General features: G+C 45.8%; 1 protein-coding gene across 3 annotated transcripts; it reads right to left on the bottom strand.

The window, feature by feature from the left end:
• Nucleotides 1–5,151: 5,151 nt before the first annotated feature.
• On the bottom strand, nt 5,152–12,475 carry MED18 (mediator complex subunit 18). Of its 3 annotated transcripts, none has more exons than XM_010380348.1 (3): nt 12,265–12,475; nt 10,708–10,846; nt 5,152–6,702 (listed from the first exon to the last, which is right to left on the bottom strand). In XM_010380348.1, exons 2-3 carry the CDS (start codon nt 10,778–10,780, stop codon nt 6,149–6,151), a joined length of 627 nt encoding a protein of 208 aa, XP_010378650.1. In that variant the 5' UTR covers nt 10,781–10,846; nt 12,265–12,475; the 3' UTR covers nt 5,152–6,148. The 3 variants fall into 3 exon arrangements, with proteins under 3 accessions (XP_010378650.1, XP_010378651.1, XP_030769516.1); XM_010380349.1 differs by having other exon boundaries at nt 12,321–12,443; XM_030913656.1 differs by lacking the exon at nt 12,265–12,475 and adding an exon at nt 10,962–11,280.
• Nucleotides 12,476–23,909: the final 11,434 nt, after the last annotated feature.

Here is a 23,909-nt window from a genome sequence, read left to right as displayed (position 1 = left end):
ATATTTTTAGTAGAAACAGGGTTTCTCCATGTTGGTCAGGCTGCTCTTGAACTCCCGACCCCAGGTAATCTGTCCACCTCGGTCTCCCAAAGTGCTGGGATTACAGGCGTGAGCCGCTGAGCCCGGCCTTTTTTTTTTTTTTTTTTTTTGTGAGATGGGGTCTCGCTCTGTCACCCAGGTTGGAGTGCAGTGGTGCAATCTCGGCTCACTGCAGCCTCCGCCTCCACCTCCCAAATTCAAGCAGTTCTCCCACCTCAGCCTCTCGAGTAGCTTGGATTACAGGGGCATGCCACCATGCCCAGCAATTTTTTGCATTTTTAGTAAAGACAGGGTTTCACCATGGTGGCCAGGCTGGTCTCGAACTCCTGACCTCAGTTAATCTACCCGCCTCGGCTGCCCAAAGTGCTGGGATTACAGGCGTGAGCCACCGTGCCCAGTCACCCAGGGGAATTTTTATAACAATCTATGAATTTGCTTATTTTATCATTTTTTATGGTAGTGAAGAGTTGTAGGCAATCTCAGGTGTTGTTTTTTTTGTTTTTGTTTTTGTTTTTGTTTGGTAGGGGGACAGAGTCTCACTCTATCGGCCAGGCTGGAGTGCAGTGGCACAATCTCAGCTCACTGCAACCTCTGTCTCCCGGGCTCAAGCAATTCTCCTGCCTCAGTCTCCCAAGGAGCTGGGATTACAGGCGTGTGCTACCACGCCTGGCTAATTTTTATATTTTTAGTAGAGATGGGGTTTCACCATGTTGGCCAGGCTGGTCTCAAACTCCTGACAGGTAATCCGCCCACCTCGGCCTCCCCAAGTGCTGAGACTACAGACATGAGCCACTATGCCCGGCCAGGTTTGTTTTTTATTGTTGTTGTTGTTTTTAATAGATGCAGGGTCTTGCTGTCCCTGAGGCTGGAGTGCAATGACACCGTAATAGCTCTGCAGCCTCAACCTCCTGGGCTCAAATGATCTTCCTGCCTCAGCCTCCCAAGTGGCTAGGACTACAGGCCTGTGCCACCATGCCAAGCTTAAAAAAAAATTTTTTTTTAGAGATGGGGTCTCACTATGTTGTCCAGGCTGGTCTCAAATTCCTGGCCTCAGGCAATCCTTTCACCTCAGCTTCCCAAAGTGCTGGGATTATAGACATGAACTACCCACCCAGCAGCAATCTAGGTTTCTATCAAATAAAGGGACTAAATGAGTAAAACACGGTGGATACACAGTGATTATGTGCCTAGATTGTGGAGATGATCTGCCTGATTTGAAATTCAGGCTCCACCACTTACTAGTTCTGACTTTGGACAACAGAAAAAAGAAATTTGAGGCTGGTTGCAGAGGCTCATGCCTGTAATCCCACCACTTTGGGAGGCCAAGGCAGGCGGATTGTTTGAGCCCACGAATTTTAGACTAGCCTGGGCAACATGGTGAAACCCTATCTCTACAAAAAACACAATAATTAGCCAGGTGTGGTGGTGCGTGCATGCCTGTAGTCCCAGCTACCAAGGAAGCTGAGGTGGGAAGACCACCTGAGCCCGGCAGGTCGAGGTTGCAGTGAGCTGTGATTGTGCGCTCCAGCCTAGGCAACAGAGTGAGAAGACTATCTCAAAAAAAAAAAAAAAAAAAAAAAAAAAAAAATTGAGAAACCACTCTGTATAACCTCATTTATAAAATGGAAGTAATAACAGATCACAACCCTCGTACAGTTGTTTTTTTTTTTTTTTTTTTGAGACGGAGTCTCGCTCTGTCGGCCCTGGGGCTGGAGTGCAGTGGCCGGATCTCAGCTCACTGCAAGCTCCGCCTCCTGGGTTTACGCCATTCTCCTGCCTCAGCCTCCGGAGTAGCTGGGACTACAGGCGCCCACCACCTCGCCCAGCTAGATTTTTGTATTTTTTTAGTAGAGACGGGGTTTCACCGTGTTAGCCAGGATGGTCTCGATCTCCTGACCTCGTGATCCGCCCGTCTCGGCCTCCCAAAGTGCTGGGATTACAGGCTTGAGCCACCGCGCCCGGCCTCCCTCGTACAGTTGTTATGAGAAGTACATGAATTGAAACATTTAAAGTACCTGTCGGCCGGGCGCGGTGGCTCAAGCCTGTAATCTCAGCACTTTGGGAGGCCGAGATGGGTGGATCACGCGGTCAGGAGATCGAGACCATCCTGGCTAACACAGTGAACCCCTGTCTCTACTGAAAAAATACAAAAAAAAAACTAGCCGGGCGTGGTGGCGGGCGCCTGTAATCCCAGCTACTCGGGAGGCTTAGGCAGGAGAATGGTGTAAACCCGGGAGGCGGAGCTTGCAGTGAGCCGAGATCGCGCCACTGCACTCCAGCCTGGGCAACAGAGCGAGACTCTGTCTAAAAAAAAAAAAAAATCAAAATTAGCCAGGCGTGGTGGCAAACACCTGTAATCCCAGCTAGCCAGGAGGCTGAGGTAGGAGCATTGCTTGAACCAAGGAGGAGGAGGTTGCAGTGAGCCAAGATGGCACCATTGCACTCCAGCCTGGGCGACAGAGTCTCTGTTTTGAGACAGAGACTCTGTCTCAAAAAATAAATGAATGAATAAATAATAAAAATAAAGTAACTGTCATGGAGCAAGCACTATTTAAAAACTAATACTTGTATTAGTATGAAAGCATATGCAAGTTGGAAGTTATAAGTTAGATTTACACAGAGTAACAAGTACATATTGGTCCAGGCACAGTGGCTCATGTCTGTAATCCCCACATTTTGGGAGGCTGAGGCAAGCAGATCACTTGAGTTCAGGAGTTCGAGACCAACCTGGTCAACATGGTGAAACCCTCTCTCTAACAAAGATACAAAAATTAGCTGGAAATCACCTGAACCCAGGAGGTGGAGGAGGTTTCAGTGAGCTGAGATGGAGCCACTGCACTCCAGCCTGGGCAACAGAGCAAGACTCTACCTCAAAAAAAAAAAATTTTTTTTTAAAAGTACTTATCACAAAGAAAATGTTAATGTTTACACTTGCCAGGCGCAGTGGCTCACATCTCTAATCCCAGCACTTTGGGAGGCTGACTCGGGCGGATCACTTGAGGTTAGGAGTTTGAAGCTAGCCTGGTCTATATGGTAAAACTCCATCTCTACTAAAAATACAAAAATTAGCCAGGCGTGGTGGCGCACGCCTATAATCCCAGATACTCGCGAAGTTGAGGCACGAGGATTACTTGAACCCAGGAGTCAGAGGTTGCAGTGAGCCAAGACTGCACCACTGCACTCCAGCCTGGGCAGCAGAGTAAATGTGTCTCAAAAAAAAAAAGGTGGGGGGTGGGCTGGGCCTGGTGGCTCACGCCTATAATCCCAGCACTTTGGAAGGCTGAGGCAGGTGGATCACCTGAGTTCAGGAGTTCAAGACCAGCCTGGCCAACATGGTGAAACCCTGTCTCTACTAAAAATACAAAAATTAGCCTGGCATGGTGACATGAACCTGTAATCCTAGCTACTCAAGAAGCCAAGGCAGGAGAATCACTTGAACCTGGGAGGCAGAGGTTGCAGTGAGCCAAGATCATGCCATTGCACTCCAGCCTGGGTGACAGAGCGAGACTCTGTCTCAAAAATAAATAAATAAAAGCTCTATTGTTACACGGCTTATAAAACCAAAAAAATTGGGATCAAACTGAAAATCATAAAGTATTCAATTAGATAATTTATAGCAAATTCATATGATGAAATAGAAATAACAATTATAATTGTCAATATTTAAATACCAGCTCTGCCAATCAGTAGCTGTATAGCTCAGGGAAAGTTAATTAATCCATATGCACCAGTTCCCGTTTACAAAATGGGTTTAACATACCTGAAGCACTTAGGATAGCACTGACACATAACACGAACTCAATAAACTAGCTTTAAAAAAAAATATTTGGGCTGGGCGCAGTGGCTCAAGCCTGTAATCCCAGCACTTTGGGAGGCCGAGATGGGCGGATCACGAGGTCAGGAGATCGAGACCATCCTGGCTAACACGGGGAAACCCCGTCTCTACTAAAAAATACAAAAAACTAGCCGGGTGAGGTGGCGGGCGCCTGTAGTCCCAGCTACTCAGGAGGCTGAGGCAGGAGAATGGCGTGAACCCGGGAGGCGGAGCTTGCAGTGAGCTGAGATCCACCACTGCACTCCAGCCTGGGCGACAGAGCGAGACTCCGTCTCAAAAAAAAAAAAATTATTTTTGGCTGGGTGCGGTGGCTCATGCCTGTAATCCCAGCACTTTGGGAGGCAGAGGCAGGGAGTTTGAGACCAGCCTGACCAACATGGTGAAACTCCGTCTCTTAAAAATAGAAAATTAGGCCAGGTGCGGTGGCTCATGCCTATAATCCCAGCACTTTGGGAGGCCGACGCAGGCGGATCGCGAGGTCAGGAGATAGAGACCATCCTGGTTAACACAGTGAAACCCCGTCTCTACTAAAAATACAAAAAATTAGCTGGGTGTGGTGGCAGGCACCTGTGGTCCTAGCTACTCAGGAGGCTGAGGCAGGAGAATGGCATGAACCCAGGAGGTGGAGCTTGCAGTGAGTTGAGATTGTGCCACTGCACTCCAGCCTGGGTGACAGAGCAAGACTCTGTCTCAAAAAAAAAAAAAAGAAAAAAAAAATTAGCCAGGCATGGTGATGCATGCCTGTAATCCCAGCTACTTGGGAAGCTGAGGCAGGAGAATCACTTGAACCTGGGAGGTGGAGGTTGCAGTGAGCTGAGATCATTGCAGTACTACACTCGAGCCTGGGCAACAAGAGCGAAACTCTTGTCTCAAAAACACAACAAAAAAAAATTTAACAAAAGGAGAGTGCAGACAATTATCTTGGAAAGATGTTAATGATAGATGAATGGGAAAAAAGGGTTACAAAGCAGTATATATGGAATCTTCTTTATAAAATAAACACATTTCATATCATAAATTTATAAAAAGTAAAGACTAGAAGGATAAATACCAAAATAGAACTAGTATTCTCTTTGGATAATAGGTGTTACTTTTTATCTGTACTGTATTTTACAAGTTTTCAACAATAAATGTGCTACTTTCATGAAAGGTGAAAACTCTCATCCTCATCTCTACCATAACTAAAAGTAGGAACTGTCACTTTTTTGTTTCAACTGGTAATGAATCCACCCCAAATCTACAGGGAAAGGAAACAAAGAATCAGAATTACACAGACATTTCTCTTCATTGGCTTTATTACCATATAACACAAGCTCACAGCCTCTAATGTTACAAACCTTATACACAAATGGCCAAACAAGAAATTTTCCTTTCCAAAAGCTAATTTATTCCAGTTTCCCCTCTTTACTTTTATTTTTATTTTTGAGACAGAGTTTCGCTCTTCTCACCCAGGCTGGAGTGCAATAGTGTCATCTCTGGTCACTGCAACTTTCACCTCCTGGATTCAAGCGATTCTCCAGCCTCAGCCTCCTAAGTAGCTGGGATTACAGGCGCCCGCCACCATGCCCGGCTAAATTTTGTATTTTTCGTAGAGATGGGGTTTCACCATGTTGGCCAGGCTGGTCTCAAACTCCTGACCTCGGGTGATCCACCCACCCCGGCCTCCCAAAGCGCTGGGATTAGAGTTGTGAGCCACCGCGCTTGGCCTGGTTTCCCCTCTTAATACAGTGGGATTAGATAGATTCTCCGTGACATCCTGAGCCTTTAATGTAGAAAGGCTGTCACGAAAGTGAACTCACCACATGAGAACAGTGCAAAGAACCAATTAATTCTCACCATCCTCTCCCTGAAGGAAGAATGCCTGCCTGGCAATGGTGAAATGGGGCATTTAAAACATATTTTTTTGGCCGGGCATGGTGGCTCATGCCTGTAATCCTAGCACTTTGGGAGGCCAAGGTGGGTGGATCACAAGGTCAGGAGTTTGAGAACAGCCTGACCCACATGGTGAATCCCCATCTCTACTAAAAATACAAAAATTAGCTGAGCATGGTGGTGTGCGCCTGTAATCCCAGCTACTCAGGAGGCTGAGGCAGGAGAATTGCTTGAACCCGGGAGGCGGAGGTTGCAGTGAGTCAAGATCGTGTCACTGCACTCCAGCCTGGGAAACAGAGCGAGACTCTGTCTCAAAAACAAAACAAAACAAAAACCAAAAAAAAAGCAAACATTTTTTCAAGCAAGTAAGGACAGGCCCCAAATGTGGACAGATCCTCTTAGTTACATGAGCCTCTTGGGGTCTATTTTCTCTAGGTGAACCAGAGGTTTTAGCTGCTCTGCAAAGTTCTTCATGTCATCAGAGACCACATCCTGCCCAGCGGGTGCTACCACACTTAATTCCACAAGATAAGAGAGTGACAAGGCCTCAGTGCTGTCTGTGTTCCCTGGCACCAGGATGCGGAAAATCTTGTACACCATAATCTTCATGATGCCCTTACGGAACAAATGTCCCTTAGCAACAAACTCATGGTCCATGCGGAAGCCCATTTCCATCAAGAAGTCAGTGAGGTTCTCAGATGTGGCAATGTCCACGCAGTTTCGCACGAGGGCGTGGCGATTCTTGTCTCCCATTTCTGGCTGTCCCAGGTAGCGCAGATGCCAGGGTGCCCCTGCCCTGTCCATAGAGCGTCGGGCCCTGAGAACAAATGGGCTGGCTTGCTGGCCCTTAAGAAGGAATACCATCTCATGGTCAAGGAAAGTCTCAGGTTCCATGTTGTCACACAAACCACGAAGGCGGTGGATGAGGCTTTCCAAACTGTGATCTAAAACACTTCCTGAAAACGGAAAAAGCACCACTGAGTCCTATCTTTCGTTTTAGGTCATGGAGTTAGCATACAATTGAAAAACCTTACTGAAAAACCAAAACAGTTTAGTGAAGTATTTCATAATACATAGGGCCAAACATGAGATTTTAGAGAAGTTACACTACCAAGGTATTGTATAACGTTGTGAGAAAGTTATTTCCCTTTTCAATTTTTTTGGAATTTTCTTATTTAGCACTACAATGTCTTCAGGCCTCCTCTAATGCTAATCTCCAGCAGGCCTTGGGCTTAGAGCCTTCTTTAATCAGCAACAGGGTCTATCTAGAATGTAATAATACTGTTTTAATTATGTATTTATTTATTTTGGTAGAGATGGGGTCTTACTATGTTGCCCAGGTTGGTCTTGAACTCCTGGCCTTGGTCTCCCAAAGTGTTGGGATTACAGGCATAAGCCACCATGCCCAGCCAATAACACTATTTTGTTGTCATATATTTTAACAATTGCCTTCTATTTCCAACAAATCAAAGTTTTCCATTTATAGAAATACAAAGTTTCACCCCCTTTTTCTGAGACGGAGTCTAGCTGTGTCTCCAGGCTCGAGTGCAGTGGTGCGATCTCAGCTCACTACAACCTCCGCCTCCTGGGTTCAAGCGATTCTCCTGCCTCAGCCTCCTGAGTAGCTGGACTACAGGCGTGCGCCACCACGCCCAGCTAATTTTTGGATTTTTAGTAGAGACAGGGTTTCACCACATTGGCCAGGATGGTTTTGATCTCTTGACCTCATGATCCACCCTTCTCGGCCTCCCAAAGTGCTGAGATGACAGGCGTGGAGCCACTGCATCCAGCTAAAGTTTCCTTTTTATCAGGAAAAGTTTTCCTCTTCTATATGTAAGTAGAAGAGAGTGAACTGCTTCATAGAATCGTCATCCTCTTGGCAACATCTGACACAGTTGTTATAGTAGCTTATACCCACTATGAAATCTATTCTTCCCTTGGCCTCTGAGACACAACTTTCTTGGTTCTTCACTTAACTTGCTGAGCAGTCCGTTTAAGTCTTCTTTGCTTGGTCTCTCTCATCTTCCCTAAACACTGGAGGACTAGGACTCAATGCTGGTCCTCTTCTGTATCAATACTCTTTTCCTGCCTACGTGACTTTATTTGGTCCCATGGCTTTAAATATCATTTAGGCCCTGAGGACTCCCACATTTTTATCTCTGGACTACAGAAGAAAACATCCAACTGACTACTCAATTTCCTCACTTGGATGCCTAACAGACATCTTTATCTTAACACGTTCAATATCAAACTGTTGATTTTTTCCTCCAAAATCTTATTCATCCTGCAGTCTTCACCATCACAGTATATGGCAACTCTCTGCTTCTAGTTGGTTACCTGGGCCAAAAACCAGAAAATCATCTTTCACTTCTTTCTTTCTCCCACACCCTCCATTTAATCCGTATTTTTGAAATAAACGCAGAATGCAATCACTTCTTGCTCCTCTGGTCACTTCAACCTATAGTCCCTTCAAATGAAGTCACCCTCATTTCTTGCCTGGTCTTTACAAATAGCCTGTTTCTACCTTTGCCTTCTTCCTCTCTTCTCCACACAAAAGCCAAATGGTCTATTATATTATTGGGCAGATAATCACACTCCTCTACTCAGAACACTCCAGTGGCTTCCTGTGTCATTCAGAATAAAACCCAACGTCTTTACCATTGTTGACAAAGCCCTACATATTATGGTCTCTGCTACCTGCAAACAACATCTCCTTCTATTCTTCCCCTTAATCATTATCTTCAGGAGTGACCTTCCTGCCAGACCCCTTCCCCTATCCTCTATGCTTAGGATGTTCTTCCCATCTGCTTGTCTACTCTATCACTTTTATCAGGTCTGCTCAAGTGACTTTATCATCAGGGCCTTTTCTGATCACCCTAATAAAATAGTATGTGTCCTACCAATCTCTAGCCACTTTCCTGCTTTATTTTTATGGCATAGATTTTTGTTGTTGTTGTTGTTGTTTTAGATAGGGTCTCGCCCTGTCTCCAGGCTATAGAGCAGTGGCGAGATTATAACTCTTTGTAGCCCCCATCTCGGGGGTTCAAGTGATCCTCCCACCTCAGCCTCCCAAGTAGTTCGGACTACAGGCACATACCACCATGTCCAGCTAATTTTTCTTTATTTTCAATAGAGGTGAGTTCTTGCTATGTTGTCCAGACTGATCCTGAATTCCTGAACGCAAGCAATACTGCAGCCTTTGCCTCCCAAACGACTGGAATTACAGGCATAAGCCTGTAATAGCTGGCTTGACATACATTATTTGTTAGTCATCTTTCTCCCTCCATGGCTATGGCTCAAGTGTTTGGAACATATTCAGATACTTGTTGACAAAATCTAGCCTGGCGCGGTGGCTCACGCCTGTAATCCCAGCACTTTGGGAGGCCGAGGCAGGTGGATCACCTGAGGTCAGGAGTTCAAGACCAGCCTGGCCAACGTGGAGTAACCCCGTTTCTACTAAAAATACAAACATTAGGCCGGGCGCGGTGGCTCAAGCCTGTAATCCCAGCACTTTGGGAGGCCGAGACGGGCGGATCACGAGGTCAGGAGATCGAGACCATCCTGGCTAACACGGTGAAACCCCGTCTCTACTAAAAATACAAAAACTAGCCGGGCGAAGTGGCGGGCGCCTGTAGTCCCAGCTACTCGGGAGGCTGAGGCAAGAGAATGGCGTAAACCCGGGAGGCGGAGCTTGCAGTGAGCTGAGATCCGGCCACTGCACTCCAGCCCCGGCGACAGAGTGAGACTCTGCCTCAAAAAAAAAAAAAAAAAAAAAAAAAAAAAACATTAGCTGGCCATGGTGGTGCACGCCTGTAACCCCGCTACTTAGGAGGCTGAGGCAGGAGAATTGCTTGAACCTGGGAGGCGGAGGCTGCAGTAAGCTGAGATCGCACCACTGTGCTCCATCCTGGGTAACAGAGTGAGAATCCATCTTAAAAAAAAAAAATCAGAGAAACAGGACCTAGAAAGATAGTTGCTGAGGGTTTGGCATAGAGGGGAGTGGGAATTAGTGTTTAAGGGGTAGAGTTGCAGTTTTATAGGATGATAAACAAGTATTTTAGGCTGGGCGTGGCGACTCATCCCTGTAATCCTAGCACTTTGGGAGGCCAAGGCAAGTGTATCACTTGAGGGCAAGAGTTCAAGATCATTTTGGCCAACATAATGAAACCGCAACTCTCTACTAAAAATACAAAAACTAGCCGGGCATGGTGATGCACGCCTGCAATCCCAGCTATTCGGGGGGCTGAAACACAAGAATCCATTGAACCCGGGAAGTGGAGGTTGCATGAGCTGTTATCATGCCACTGCATTGCAGCCTGGGTGACCGATCAAGACTCTGTCTCAAAGAAAAAAACAGTTGTACTAAGTATTTTTTCAAGCTACTCACAATAAACCAAAGTTCTAAAGATCTGTTGTTCATCAATGTTAATATACTTAACAATACTGAACAGTACACTTAAATACGTTAAATATGTTAAGATTTTTTTTTTTTTTTTTTTTTTTTGAGACAGAGTCTCGCTCTGTCGCCCAGGCTGGAGTGCAGTGTCACGATCTCGGCTCACTGCAATCTCCGCCTCCCGGGTTCACACCATTCTCCTGCCTCAGCCTCCCGAGTAGCTGGGACTACAGGCACCCACCACTACGCCAGACTAATTATTTTGTATTTTTAGTAGAGACAGGGTTTCACCGTGTTAGCCAGGATGGTCTCAATCTCCTGACCCTGTGATCCACCCGCCTCAGCCTCCCAAAGTGCTGGGATTACACACGTGAGTCACTGCACCCAGCCAAGATGGCAGATTTAGTATGTTTAGTGCATGTAAAACTGTAATTTAAAGTAACAGTTAAAAACATAGCTGGGTGCCAGAAACTGTGCAGGCTGCTTTTGTGTTAAGTCTCTCATCTTAAGGGAAGCTGAACAGAGAAGAGGAAAACAGGTAATCCAAGTTCCCTGGTTCACTTACCCTGCAACAGGTACTCCATCATGTTAATGGTGCCCCCAGTGACAGGCATCATGGTGACTGGAGGTGCCTCCATGGTGTCTAAGTTGAAGACAACACAACTGGACTCAGAGCCCCCAGTCAGGTAAGGCACGGGACATACCTGGAAAAGAGTTCACTTGTTTATACATCAGAGTAGTCAAGAGAGACCAAATCTGTTGTGGCACTGGCCTTCAAATCAAAAGATTCATTCATTTAAAAACATTTGAGTGTCTTACGTGGCCAGTTCCAGGCACTGATGATACAGAAATATAAAAACGAGATCTGGTCACGGAGTTACAGCATTGCCTTCTAGTCTCAAGTTCTGAAACCTCCAAGTTACCTGTGCAATCTTGAGAAAGTCCTGTCTATAACCCCTTACCCTGGGACTCAATGTCTTCCTCACAAAATGAGACCAGCAATTTTTTTTTTTTTTTTTTTGAGATGGAGTTTCACTCTTGTCGCTCAGGCTGGAGTGCAACGGTGCAGTCTCTGTTCACTGCAGAGTGAACAGAGTGAACCTCCCAGGTTCAAGCGATTCTCCTGCCTCAGCTTCCCGAGCAGCTGGGATTTACAGGCACCCGCAACCATGCCCGGCTAATTTTTTTTTATATTTTTAGTAGAGACAGAGTTTTGTCATGTTGGCCAGGTTGGCCTTGAACTCCTGGCCTCAGGTGATCCTCCGGTGAGCAGGCCTCCCAAAGTGCTGGCATTATAGACGTGAGCCACCGCGCCCGGCCAAAGGCCAATGATTTTTAACTCCCAAGGTTATGTGGCTCAAACGAAATAATAAAGAGGCAACAAAATTCAGAAGAACTGAGAAGTGTCTTAAGGGACCTTCATTTTTATAGATGAGGACATTGAGACTCAGAGAGGGACAGGATACACACAGCAACTTGGTAGCAGAGTTGGGACCAAACTAGAATCTAGCCATTCTATCGCTCTGAAAATGCCTTTCCCCCGTACCCTTTTCTTTTTTGGTGACAGGATCTCGCTCTGTAGCCCAGGATGGAGTGCAGTGGGGGAGTTCCTAGTTCACTATAACCTCGAACTCCTGGGCTCAAGCGATCCTCCCACCTCAGCCTCCCGAGTAGCTGGAACTACAGGCGGGAGAGTCACTGCGGCTAGCCTAAAAATGCCTTTTAAAGAAAGCCAAGGCCAGGCGCGGTTTCTCACGCCTGTAATCCCAGCACTTTGGGAGGCCAGGCCGGCGGATCAACAGGAGGTTGGGAGTTTGAGACCAGCCTGACCAATATTAAGAAACTCCCTCTCTACTAAAAATACAAAAAATTAGCTAGGCCTGGTGGCGAGCTCCTGCAATCCCAGCTACTTGGGAGGCTGACGCGGCAGAATCGCTTGAACCCGGAAGGCGAGGTTGTGGTGAGCCGAGATCGCGCCATTGCACTCCAGCCTGTGCAACAAAAGCGAAACTCCGTCTCAAAAAAAAAGAGCGCCAAGAGGAAGTTATTTTAAGATGATGGTATATAGGTCCTTCTAAGCCAGCATCCACAACACATGTCCACCTAAACACTAGAAGCACACCTTCTTGAGGCTCTAGTGTCTTCTCGAGAAGTCGGGAATTATATCCACCCGCGCACCTAGGAAACTTTGAGCGACGATTAGATCCCAGTCCTCCGGTTACCCGAGCCCAGGAAGCCCCCAGACCGGTGCAACCAACCAACTTCCTGCTCTTCTCACTTCCGGTCGGAAGCCGAAGTCTCACAAATCTCGAAACTGCCGTTCCCAAACGTATGGGTGCCGAGAAGGCCGAAGAGCGTCATTGCGGACAGACAATCAGAAGCGCAGGCGCAAAATGCCGGGCTGCTATATGAAAGATGGCGGCCTCCTTTGGATCTTTCCTCCGGGGGCTAGCTGGCGCCTTGACGTCACAGGCCATCCTCTAGGAAAATATTTTTAGGTTTGACAACCTGGAGATGTATTTGTGCAGAAAGTCTCTTGGAACTGATAGGACTTACAGAGATTATAATGGGTTTAAAAAGAAAAAAGAACTGAGGGGTCGGGCGCGGTGGCTCACGCCTGTAACCCCAGCACTTTGGGAGGCCCTGGCAGGTGGATCACTTGAGGTCACGAGTTCGAGACCAGCCTGGCCAAGATGGTAAAACCCCATCTCTATTAAAAATACAAAAATTAGCCGGACATGGTGGCACGCGCCTGTAATCACAGCTACTAGGGAAGCTGAGGTGGGCGAATCGCTTGAACGTGGGAGGCGGAAGTTGCAGCGAACCGAGATCGGGCCACTGCACTGTAGCCTGGGATACAGAGAGAGGCTCTGTCTCAAAAAATAAATAAATAATTTTAAAAAATTAAAAAGTCTGGAAATGGGGCCGGGCGCGGTGGCTCAAGCCTGTAATCCCAGCACTTTGGGAGGCCGAGACGGGCGGATCATGAGGTCAGGAGTTCGAGACCATCCTGGCTAACACGGTTAAACCCCGTCTCTACTAAAAAATACAAAAAGCTAGCCGGGCGAGGTGGCTGGCGCCTGTAGTCCCAGCTACTCGGGAGGCTGAGGCAGGAGAATGGCATAAACCCGGGAGGCGGAGCTTGCAGTGAGCTGAGATCCAGCCACTGCACTCCAGCCCGGGTGACAGCGAGACTCGGTCTCAAAAAAAAAAAAAAAAAAAAAAAAAAAAGTCTGGAAAAGGAGTAGGTCCAGATCCAGGAGTACTCTGCAGTGCCAGACTAAAAGAATACATGTAAGCTTTAAAAGAACCCTGGCTGCAACATGGAGAAAAGTTTGGGAAAGGAGAGAGCCTAGAGAAAAATGACCAGGCCGGACATGGTGGCTCAGGCCTGTAATCCCAGCACTTTGGGAGGCCAAGGCGGGCAGATGGCTTGAGCTCAGGAATTAAGACCAGCCTGAACAACATGGTGAAACCCTGTCTCTACAAAAAATACAAAAATTAACTGAACATAGTGGCTTGTACCTGCAGTCCCAGCTACTTGGGAGGCTGAGGTGGGAGGATTGCTTGAGCCCAGGAGGCAGAGGTTGCAGTGAGCTGAGGTAGCGCCACTTTACTCCAGCCTGTGCAACAGAGGGAGATCCTGTCTGGAAAAAAATTAAAGAGAAAAGACCAGTTAGGCGCTTTGGTACAACTCCGGCTGAGAAACAACTGTCAGAAGAAGATTTTTAAAATGTAAAAGAGGAAATTAGCTGGGCGTGGTGGAACACGCCTGTAGTCCCAGCTACTCAGGTGGCTGAGGCACCAAAATCGCTTGAACCCAGGAGGCGGAGGTTGCAGTGAGCTGACATTGCGCCACTGCACTCCAGCCTGGGCAACAGAGCAAGACTGTCCTAAAAAAAAAAAAAAATATATATATATATATATATGTAAAAGAATTCTTTAATGACTAACCAGAGGTAGAGACAGAGAGATGAAGGAGTCACAAATGCCCAGATTTCTACCTTGGGTGGCTATTGCAGCACTTTTTTTCTCTAAGCTAGAAAACACAGAGCAGTGTGGGTGAGACAGGAAAGATGAGTTCATATGTAGACACATTGAGCATCAGGTGTCTATGGGACACCTAAATGGCAAAGTTCAGGGGAAAGAAATGGGCTACAGATAGAGATTTCAAAACCATGGCCTCATAGATGGTAGCTAAAAGCCATGACATTGAATGAGATCATCCTGAAAGAGTGTACTAAATAGGAAAAGAAGATTGACAAGGACTGGGCCTTGCATAGCACTCTGGCAGTTATTAGAGTTGCATATGCCCTAGGGTTTAGGATGTGCCTCCTGATTGACCTGGTGATTCACAGGATTGGGCAGAGTGACCAGCTCTCAAGTGCTGTAATGATTAGAGGAGGCTGTGAACTTCTTTGGCCTCTCTTTTCCTATACGGACACTAATTGCAGCATAGAAAGTCCAGTGAATTACAGGTCATTTGAGACCCCATAGGGTTTACCCAGATTTTAGCTGGTATTTTGAAGAAGGGTAAATTTTTTTGAAAAGGTAGGGGAGATAGACAGAAAATGGCTAAACAATATGATAATACCTGAAGGAGGCCTGGGGATTATAGGGATGAGTTTCTCTGATAAGGATATGCCTAGAGCTTAGGATGGGACTCACTCCTGTACTTTGCCACTATGCAGCTGTGCAACCTTGGGTAATTCACTTCCCCTCCCTGAGCCTCAGCTTCCTTGTTTTGTAAAATAGAGATAATAATAGTACTTTCAAAGAAGTTTGCCAAAATCAAATGAGATGGTTATAAAGCATTTAGCGTAGTGCTTGGCTTATTGTAAGCACTTAATATTTTTATTTTCTTTTATTTTTATCTAATTTTATTTATTTTTTTAGAGATGGAGTCTCACTATGTTGCCCACGCTGGTCTCAAACTCCTGGCCTCAAGCCATCCTCCCATCTTGGCCTCCTAAAGTGTTGGGATTACAGGCGTGAGCCATCGTGCCTGGCCTGTAGGCATTAATAAGCAGTAGCTATTAGCTTTTTTTTTTTTTTTTTAGATGGAGTCTCGCTCTGTTGCCCAGGCTGGAGTGCAGTGGCACGATCTTGGCTCACGGCAACCTCCGCCTCCTGGGTTCAAGCTATTCTCCTGCCTCAGCCTCCCAAGTAGCTGGGATTACAGGTGCATGCCACCACACCAGGCTAATTTTTGCATTTGTAGTAGAGATGAGGTTTCACCATGTTGATTAGGCTGGTCACAAACTCCTGACCTCGTGATCTACCTGCCTCAGCCTCCCAAAGTGCTGGGATCACAGGCGTGAGCCACAGCACCCGGCCACTATTAGCTGTTATTTTCTTTTATAGCTCTCATTGGAGAGTCACTTGAGTCATATGCTATCTTTTATGTTTTATTTTTATTTTTTTGAGATGGAGGTTTGCCCTTGTCGCCCATGCTGGAGTGCCATGGTGCGGTCTTGACTCACTGAAACCTCCGCCTCCCAGGTTCAAGCGATTTGCCTGCCTCAGCCTCCCGAGTAGCTGGAATTACAGTCATACGCCACCATGCCCAGCTAATTTTGTATTTTTAGTAGAGATGGAGTTTCTCCATGTTAGTCAGGCAGGTCTCGAACTCCCGACCTCAGGTGTTCCACCCGCCTCGGCCTCCCAAAGTGCTGGGATTACAGGAGTGAGCCACTGTGCCTGGCCTTGTTTTTGTTTTTGTTTGTTTTGTTTTGTTTTGTTTGAGACGGAGTCTCGCTCTGTCACCCAGACTGGAGTGCAGTGGCGCAATCTCCACTCACTGCAACCTCCACCTCCCGGGTTCACACCATTCCCCTGCCTCAGCCTCCCGAGCAGCTGGGACCACAGGCACCCACCACTACGCCCGGCTAATTTTTTGTATTTTTAGTAGAGACGGGGTTTCACTGTGTTAGCCAAGATGGTCTTGATCTCCTGACCTCGTGATCCACCCGCCTCAGCCTCCCAAAGTGCTGGGATTAGAGGCATAAGCCACCATGTCTGGCCTTTGTTTTTTTAAGAGATGAGGTCTCACTGTTGCCCAGGGTGGAGGGTAGTGGTGTGACTACGGCTCTCTGCAGCCTCAACCTCCTGGGCTCAAGCGATCCTTCCACCTCAGCCTCCCGAGTAGCTGGGACCACAGGGGCACACCACCATGCCTGGCTAATTTTTTTTTTTTTTTTTTTGGTGAAGATCGAGGATCTCCCTATGTTGTCCAGGCTGGTCTTGAACTCCTGGGCTCAAGCAGTTCTCCCACCTTGGCCTCCCAAAGTGCTGGGATTACAGGTGTGAGACAGCATGCCCTGCCCTAGCCACATTCTATGACTGTATTTTATTTTTTGTTCTGTTTTTAATCCATTTTTTCAAAATTATTTTTTTCATTTTTCGGGAGATTCACTGGATCTGTGAATGTATTTTGTGCATGGCTCATCTCCCTGGATAGGTTATAAACATCTTGAAGTGAGGAATCATATATATATAATTTTTTTTTTTTTTTTAAACAGAGTTTCACTCGGTCACCCATACTGGAGTGCAGTGGCGCCATCTTGGCTCACTACAACCTTCGCCTCCTAGGTTCAAGTGATTCTTGTGCCTCAGCCTTCTGAATAGCTGGGATTACAGGCGTGAGCCACCACACCCAGCTAATTTTTGTAGTTTTAGTAGCGATGGGGTTCGCCATGTTGGCCAAGCTGGTCTTGAACCCCTGACCTCAGGTGATCTGCCTGCCTCGGCCTCCCAAAGTTCTGGGATTACAAGCATGAGCCACTGCGCCCTGCCCCAGCTTTTTTTTGTTTTTCTTTACTTTTTTTATAGAGACAGGGTCTCACTATATTGACCAGGCTGGTCTCCAACTCCTGGGCTCAAGAAATTCTGCTGCCTAGGCCTCCCAAAGTGCTGGGATTATAGGTGTGAGCCACAACACCAAGTCAATAATTTTTTATATTGAGTACTTGCTGAAATGATAATATTTTGGATATTGGAATTAAATAAAAATATTTATTACATTTAATTTAACCTGTTTATTTATTTTTATTTCTTTGTTTTGTTTTGAGACGGAGTCTTGCTCTGTCGTCCAGGCTGGAGTGCAGTGGCGTGATCTTGGCTCACTGCAACTTCCGCCTCCCAGGTTTAAGCAATTCTCCTTAACTCAGCCTCCCCAATATCTGGAACTACAGGCGCCTGCCACCATGCCTGGCTAATTTTTGTATTTTTTAGTAGAGATAGGGTTTTACCATGTTGGCCAGGTTGGTCTTGAACTCCTGACTTCAGGTGTCCACCTGCCTCAGCCTCCCAAAGTGCTGGGATTACAGGCATAAGCCACTGAGCCCAGCTTATTTTTACAAGGTGCTACTAGAATATTTATTTATATTTTTGTTTATTTATTTGGAGACAGAGCCTTTCTCTGTCTCCCAGGCTGGAGTGCAGTGGCATAATCTTGGCTCACTGCAACCTCTCCCTCTCAAACTCAAGCAATTCTTGTGCCTCAGCCTCCTGAGTAACTGGGACTACAGACTCATGCCACCATGCCCGCCAATTTTTTTTTTTTTTTTTTTTAAAGTAGACCAGGTTTCACTATGTTGGCCAGGCTGATCTCGAACTCCTGTCCTCAAGTGATCCCCCCGCCTCGGCCTCCCAGATTGCTTGTGTGAGCCACCATGCCTGGCCTAGAATATTTAAAAGTACATATGTGACTCACATACTTCTGTTGGACAGTACTGCTATCGGATCTAGATTTGAAAGTGTGGCTTTACAGCCAGACAGATCTCTAATTCTGGCCACTGCTTGTGTGGGTCTAGGCAGTTTATTTAATTTCTTAGGCCTTTGGCAGTGCCTGGCATATACTGTATATCATAGGTATGTAATGAATCAGATTTACTATTAGGAGAATAGTTTAAGAACTGGGGAATGTTTAATTAGAAAAGACTTACGAAGAGTGGAACATGACATCTGTCTTCCAGTATATGAATATATGACAAAGCCAGTGGGGATTGAGGAGAGATGAAGAGGAGAGGGCTAGGGTTAGGGTTAGGGTTAGGGTATATTTAACTCATTTAACTCTCACAACCATGGGAACTTCAGCCCACTTAACAGATGAGGAAATAGGCTCTGAGAAGTTAAGTACATTGCTGATAAGTGTCAGAGTCAAGATTAAAAGCCAAATCTGTCTGCCTCCAGAGATTTATTGTACTAAGACTTTGCTCTGTGTTAGTTCCGATTGCTATAACAAATTACCATAGACTAGATGGCCAAAACAACGAATGATTTCACACATTTCTGGAGGCTGGGAAGTCCAAGATTGAGGTGCTGATAGATATGGTGTCTGGTGAGGGTCAGCTTCATGGATTGCAGATGGCTTTGTTCTCATCACATGGCTGAGAGAAAAACCATCTCTTGTTTTTTCCTACAGGGGCACTAATCTCATTCATGAAGACTTCACCCTCATGACCTAATTATCTCCCAAAGGCTCACCATCACGTTGGAGGTTAGGATTCTTTTTTTTTTAAAGACCCTCCAGGTGTTCACAGTGCCTATGTAGTGCTGGGCAAATTTCTGCTCCTCCCAGGATTCAGCATATGAATTTTGGGGAGACACAAACATTCAATCTATAAAAGCCTCCTGAGAAAAACTGACTGCTTTTGTATAGTTCCAGAGGACAGGACTAGAATTGTTGGGTGAAAATTACAGGGATATAGATTTCAGCTTAATATAAGGAACAACTGGTCGCAGTAGTGGTGTCCAGTAATGGAAGGGGGGCCCAGATATGAAGTAGACTCCCGGCCGGGCGCGGTGGCTCAAGCCTGTAATCCCAGCACTTTGGGAGGCCGAGGCGGGCGGATCACAAGGTCAGGAGATGGAGACCATCCTGGCTAACACGGTGAAACCCCGTCTCTACTAAAAAAATACAAAAAACTAGCCGGGCGAGGTGGCGGGTGCCTGTAGTCCCAGCTACTCGGGAGGCTGAGGCAGGAGAATGGTGTAAACCCGGGAGGCGGAGTTTGCAGTGAGCTGAGATCTGGCCACTGCACTCCAGCCTGGGTGACAGAGCGAGACTCTATCTCAAAAAAAAGAAAAGAAAGAATTCTTGCTCTGAGTGGGAGAGATTGAATTATCGTATTTCCTTGATTCATAGACACTATCCACTCTAAGTCATAGTATTGATTTAATAACAGTTTCAGGCAATTGATAAACTCTCTATATATGTATATATCTGTTATAAATTGAAGCCCGATAAACCCAGACACAAAATGCATGTTAGAGTTGAGAAAATGCAGTAGTCAAACTTTATGATTTCATAGATACTTAGCCTTAGTAATTTTATGCCTTTGGGTTTTTTTCCCTTTATGACAACTACAGCATCATTATTAATAGTAATGACCATCAGCAAACACCCAATGATAAATAAGAAATGACACCACTCCTGTTCTTAAGGAGTTTAGTTTGCTGAGAAACAGGTAAAACGTCTCATGTAATTTTGTGCCTAGTGTTCTTCATTGGGTGCTGACTCAAGAAATTCACCTCCCCATGCCGCTGGCTGAATGACAGTCAACATTAGCCATTTAATTCTCTTAATCTCAAGGCGGGGCCCTGAGAAAGTCTGTTGCAGAAGGGTAATTGGCCTATTTACTTGCTCCCTTCCTCTTAGCCCAGACAACCCAACTCTAGCCTCTGGTTGACCAGGTGTTGAGGTGCCTTGAGGGGATAGGCTATAATAGTTAATGTATTACATGTATCCATAAAAGATTAAAGATTAGCTCTGTTTTAGCTGAACTGTAACTGTCTGTTTGGGTTTCTCCCCTCCCAGGCTGTCTGGGGAAATCAGTGTTGGTTTTAGTCTAAAGATAATTAACCCACTGGGTCTCAAATTTCCTGGACAGCTCCCCTTGAGTGAGTGATTACTGGGTGCAGGCTCTGGGGTAAGCACTTTCTGTGAATGTGGTTTTTTTTTTTTTTTTTTTTTTTTTTGAGATGAAGTCTCACTCTGTCACCCAGATGGAAGTGCAGTGGCATGATCTCAACTCACTGCAACCTCCACCTCCCAGGTTCAAGCGATTCTCCTGCCTCAGCTTCCCAAAGAGCTGGGATTACGAGTGTGCACCACCACGCTCGGCTAATTTTTGTATTTTTAGTAGAGACGGGGTTTCACCACATTGGCCAGGCTGGTCTCCAACTCCTGACCTCAGGTGATCCACCCGCCTCAGCTTGCCAAAGTGCTGGGATTACAGGTGTGAGCCACCATGCCCAGCTGAATCTGTATAATTCATTTCCTCCTCATACTAGCTCTCAGAAGCAGGTGGTATTCTCTCCATCTCATAGCTGCCAGAATTGCAAGTCTGCTATATAATCTATTTGGAAGTAAAACGGTTTGTTTCTGGTCCTCTAAGATCTCATCACAATTACCCCCTTCCTTGGGTCAAATGGTTTTACGCCATTATTTATACCATCAACTTAAATGTTTTCTGGAGGAGACTCTTTGTACAACCCAGAGGAGATGAGGAAGCCCAAAAAGACTTCATGGAGAAGCAGAAGGGCAGAAGTTAACACACTAGTGCTTAGGACTTAAGATGGGTCCTGGACAAGATGGGTCCTGGACATGGTGGATCATACCTGTAATTCCAGCACTTTGGGCGACCAAGGCAGGTGGATCACTTGAGCCCAGTAGTTCGAGACCAGCCTAGGCAACATAGGGAGACCCCATCTCTACAAAAGATTTAAAAATTATCCAGACATGGTAGCCCGTGCCTGTAATTCCAGCTACTCGGGAGGCTGAGGTGGGAGTGTTGTTTGAGCCCAGGAGGTCAAGGCTATGGTGAGCTGAGATGCTGCCACTGCACTCCAGCCTGGGTGACAGAGCCAAACTGTCTCAAAAAAAAAAAAAAAAAAAAAAGGAGAGAGAAAGAAAAAAGGAGAGAGAGAGAGAGAATTAGTGAAAAGAACATTGTAAGAAGAGTTGGCATATTCTCCGTATGAGCATAGCAAGCGCGCTGTGGCACACAATACAGTCAGCACTTACTATGTGCCTGCGGTAGGCGAGGCACCATGCTGGACTTTGATATAAAGAATAAGTGGGACAACCTAAACCCCTACTCTGACAGAGTTCACATTCTAGTGATAAAATATTAAATAATATTAATATTAAAATGGTTACAAAAGAAATAAGGTGGAAAATATTTATGATATAATATTAACTGATATAATATTAAGCCAGTTACAAATGTACAGTGTGATTTTAATTATATAGAGTCCTTAAAACATGTTTACACAGGGGAAGAAAACATAGCACTCTAATATTAACAATAATTGCCTTTGTTTAACTTTGTTTAATGGGACCAGAGATTATTATTATTATTTATTTATTTATTTATTTATTTTTTTTTGAGACGGAGTCTTGCTCTGTGGCCCAGGCTGGAGTGCTGTGGCCGGATCTCAGCTCACTGCAAGCTCCGCCTCCCGGGTTCCCGCCATTCTCCTGCCTCAGCCTCCCGAGTAGCTGGGACTACAGGCGCCCGCCACCTCGCCCGGCTAGTTTTTTTGTATTTTTTAGTAGAGACGGGGTTTCACCGGGTTAGCCAGGATGGTGTCGATCTCCTGACCTCGTGATCCGCCCGCCTCGGCCTCCCAAAGTGCTGGGATTACAGGCTTGAGCCACCGCGCCCGGCCCAGAGATTATTTTATCTCCACTTGTCTCTGTTTTCCTTTTTTTTTTTTTTTTTGAGATAGAGTTTCGCTCTGTCACCCAGGCTAGAGAGCAGTGGCGCAATCTCAGCCCAATGTAACCTCTACCTCCTGGGTTCAAGAAATTCTCCTGCCTCTTTTTTTTTTTTTTTTTTTTCGAGACAAGGTCTCACTCTGTCACCCAGGCTGGAGTGCAGTGGCAAGATCATAGCTCACTGCAGCATCAACCTCCCAGGCTCGAGCAATCCTCCCGCCTCAATCTACCAAGTAATTGGGAGTGAGCCACGACACCCAGCCTGTTTTCCAAATTTTTGATGAGTGTGGGTTACTTAAAAAGAGTAAAAGAAAATAACTTTTTTTTCTTTTAAATGAAAAAAAAAAACGGCCGGGCGCAGTAGCTCATGTCTGCAATCCCAGCACTTTAGGGGGCCGAAGCGGGCAGATCACCTGAGGTCAGGAGTTCAAGACAAGCCTGACCAACATGGAGAAACCCCATCTCTACTAAAAATACAAAATTATCAGGGCGTGGTGGCGCATGCCTGTAATCCCAGATACTCGGGAGGCTGAGGCGGTAGAATCGCTTGAACCCGGGAGGTAGAGGTTGCGGTGAGCCGAGATCGTGCCATTGCATTCCTACCTGGGCAATGAGAGAGAAACTCTCTCGGGAAAAAAAAAAAAAAAAAAAAAAAAAGCCCTGCGCGGTGGATCACGGCTTAATCTCAGCACTCTGGGAGGCCAAGGCGGGTGGATCACAAGGTCAGGAGTTCAAGACCAGCCTGACCAATATGGTGAAACCGTGTCTCTACTAAAAATACAAAAAGTAGCTGGGTGTAGTGGCCCATGCCTGTAGTCCCAGCTGCTCGGGAGGCTGAGGCAGGAGAATTGCTTGAACCTGGGAGGCAGAGGTTGCAGTGAGCTGAGATTGCGCCATTGCACTTCAGCCTGGGTGACAGAGGGAGACTCCATCTCAAAAAAAAAAAAAAAAAAAAAAAACTTGAAACAAACAAAATGTCCACACACAAGTGGATAAACAAATTGTGATTTATTTCTACAATGGAATACTCAGCAAAACAAACAAACAAACAAACAAAAAAAAACTACTGATGTACATAAGAAGATAGATTAATCTAAACTGAGTGTGGTGGCATGCAATTATAGTCTCAGATATTCTGGAGGCTGAGGCAGAAGGATCCCTTGAGCCCAGGAGTTTGAGGCTGCAGTGCGCTATGATTGTGCCACTGCACTGCAGCCTGGGTGATGGAGCAAGACCCTTCCTCTAAAATAATAATAATCATATTCTAAGTGAAAGAAGTCAGACACAAAAGAGTATGCAATTCATGATTCCATCTATGTGATATTCTAGAAGAGACAAAACTAATCTACAGTGAGAGAAATAAAATCATGCTTGTCTAGGGTGGGAAGTAGAGAGGACTCATTGCAAGGGGACATAAGGGAACTTTCTGGAAAAATGGAAATATTTATATTTTGATTGTGATGTCAGGTGCTCATGTGTGTATATTTGTCAACACTCATTAAGATGTACATTTCAATGGATACATTTTATTTTATTTTATTTTATTTATTTTGAGATGGAGTTTTGCTCTTGTCACCCAGGCTGGAGTGCAATGGCATGAACTCGGCGCACTGCAACCTCTGCTTCCTGGGTTCAAGCGATTCTCCTGCCTCAGCTTCCCAAGTGGCTGGGATTACAGGTACCCGCCACCATGCACAGCTAATTTTTGTATTTTTGGTAGAGACAGGGTTTTGCCATTTTGCCCAGGCTGGTCTTGAACTCCTGACCTCAGGTGATCCGCCTGCTTGGGCCTCCCAAAGTGCTGGGATTACAGGTGTGAGCCACTGCGCCCGGCCTACCTGGATGCATTTTAATTGTATGTAAATGTATCTCAATAAAATTGATTAAAATAATGAAAAACATTTATAGTTTTTTTCTGGTTGCAAGAGCATTATGTGCTCATTGTAAGAAATTCTAATATATTTTATGTTATTAATTATTTATTTTGAAATGGGATCTCACTCTGTCACCCAGGCTGGAGTGCATTGGGCACTGCAAACTCC

Source organism: Rhinopithecus roxellana, chromosome 12 (genome assembly GCF_007565055.1).
Source record: "Rhinopithecus roxellana isolate Shanxi Qingling chromosome 12, ASM756505v1, whole genome shotgun sequence".
Lineage (NCBI taxonomy): Eukaryota > Metazoa > Chordata > Mammalia > Primates > Cercopithecidae > Rhinopithecus > Rhinopithecus roxellana.
Note: the sequence above shows the minus strand (reverse complement) of the source record. Positions and strands in the feature narration are given on the sequence as shown.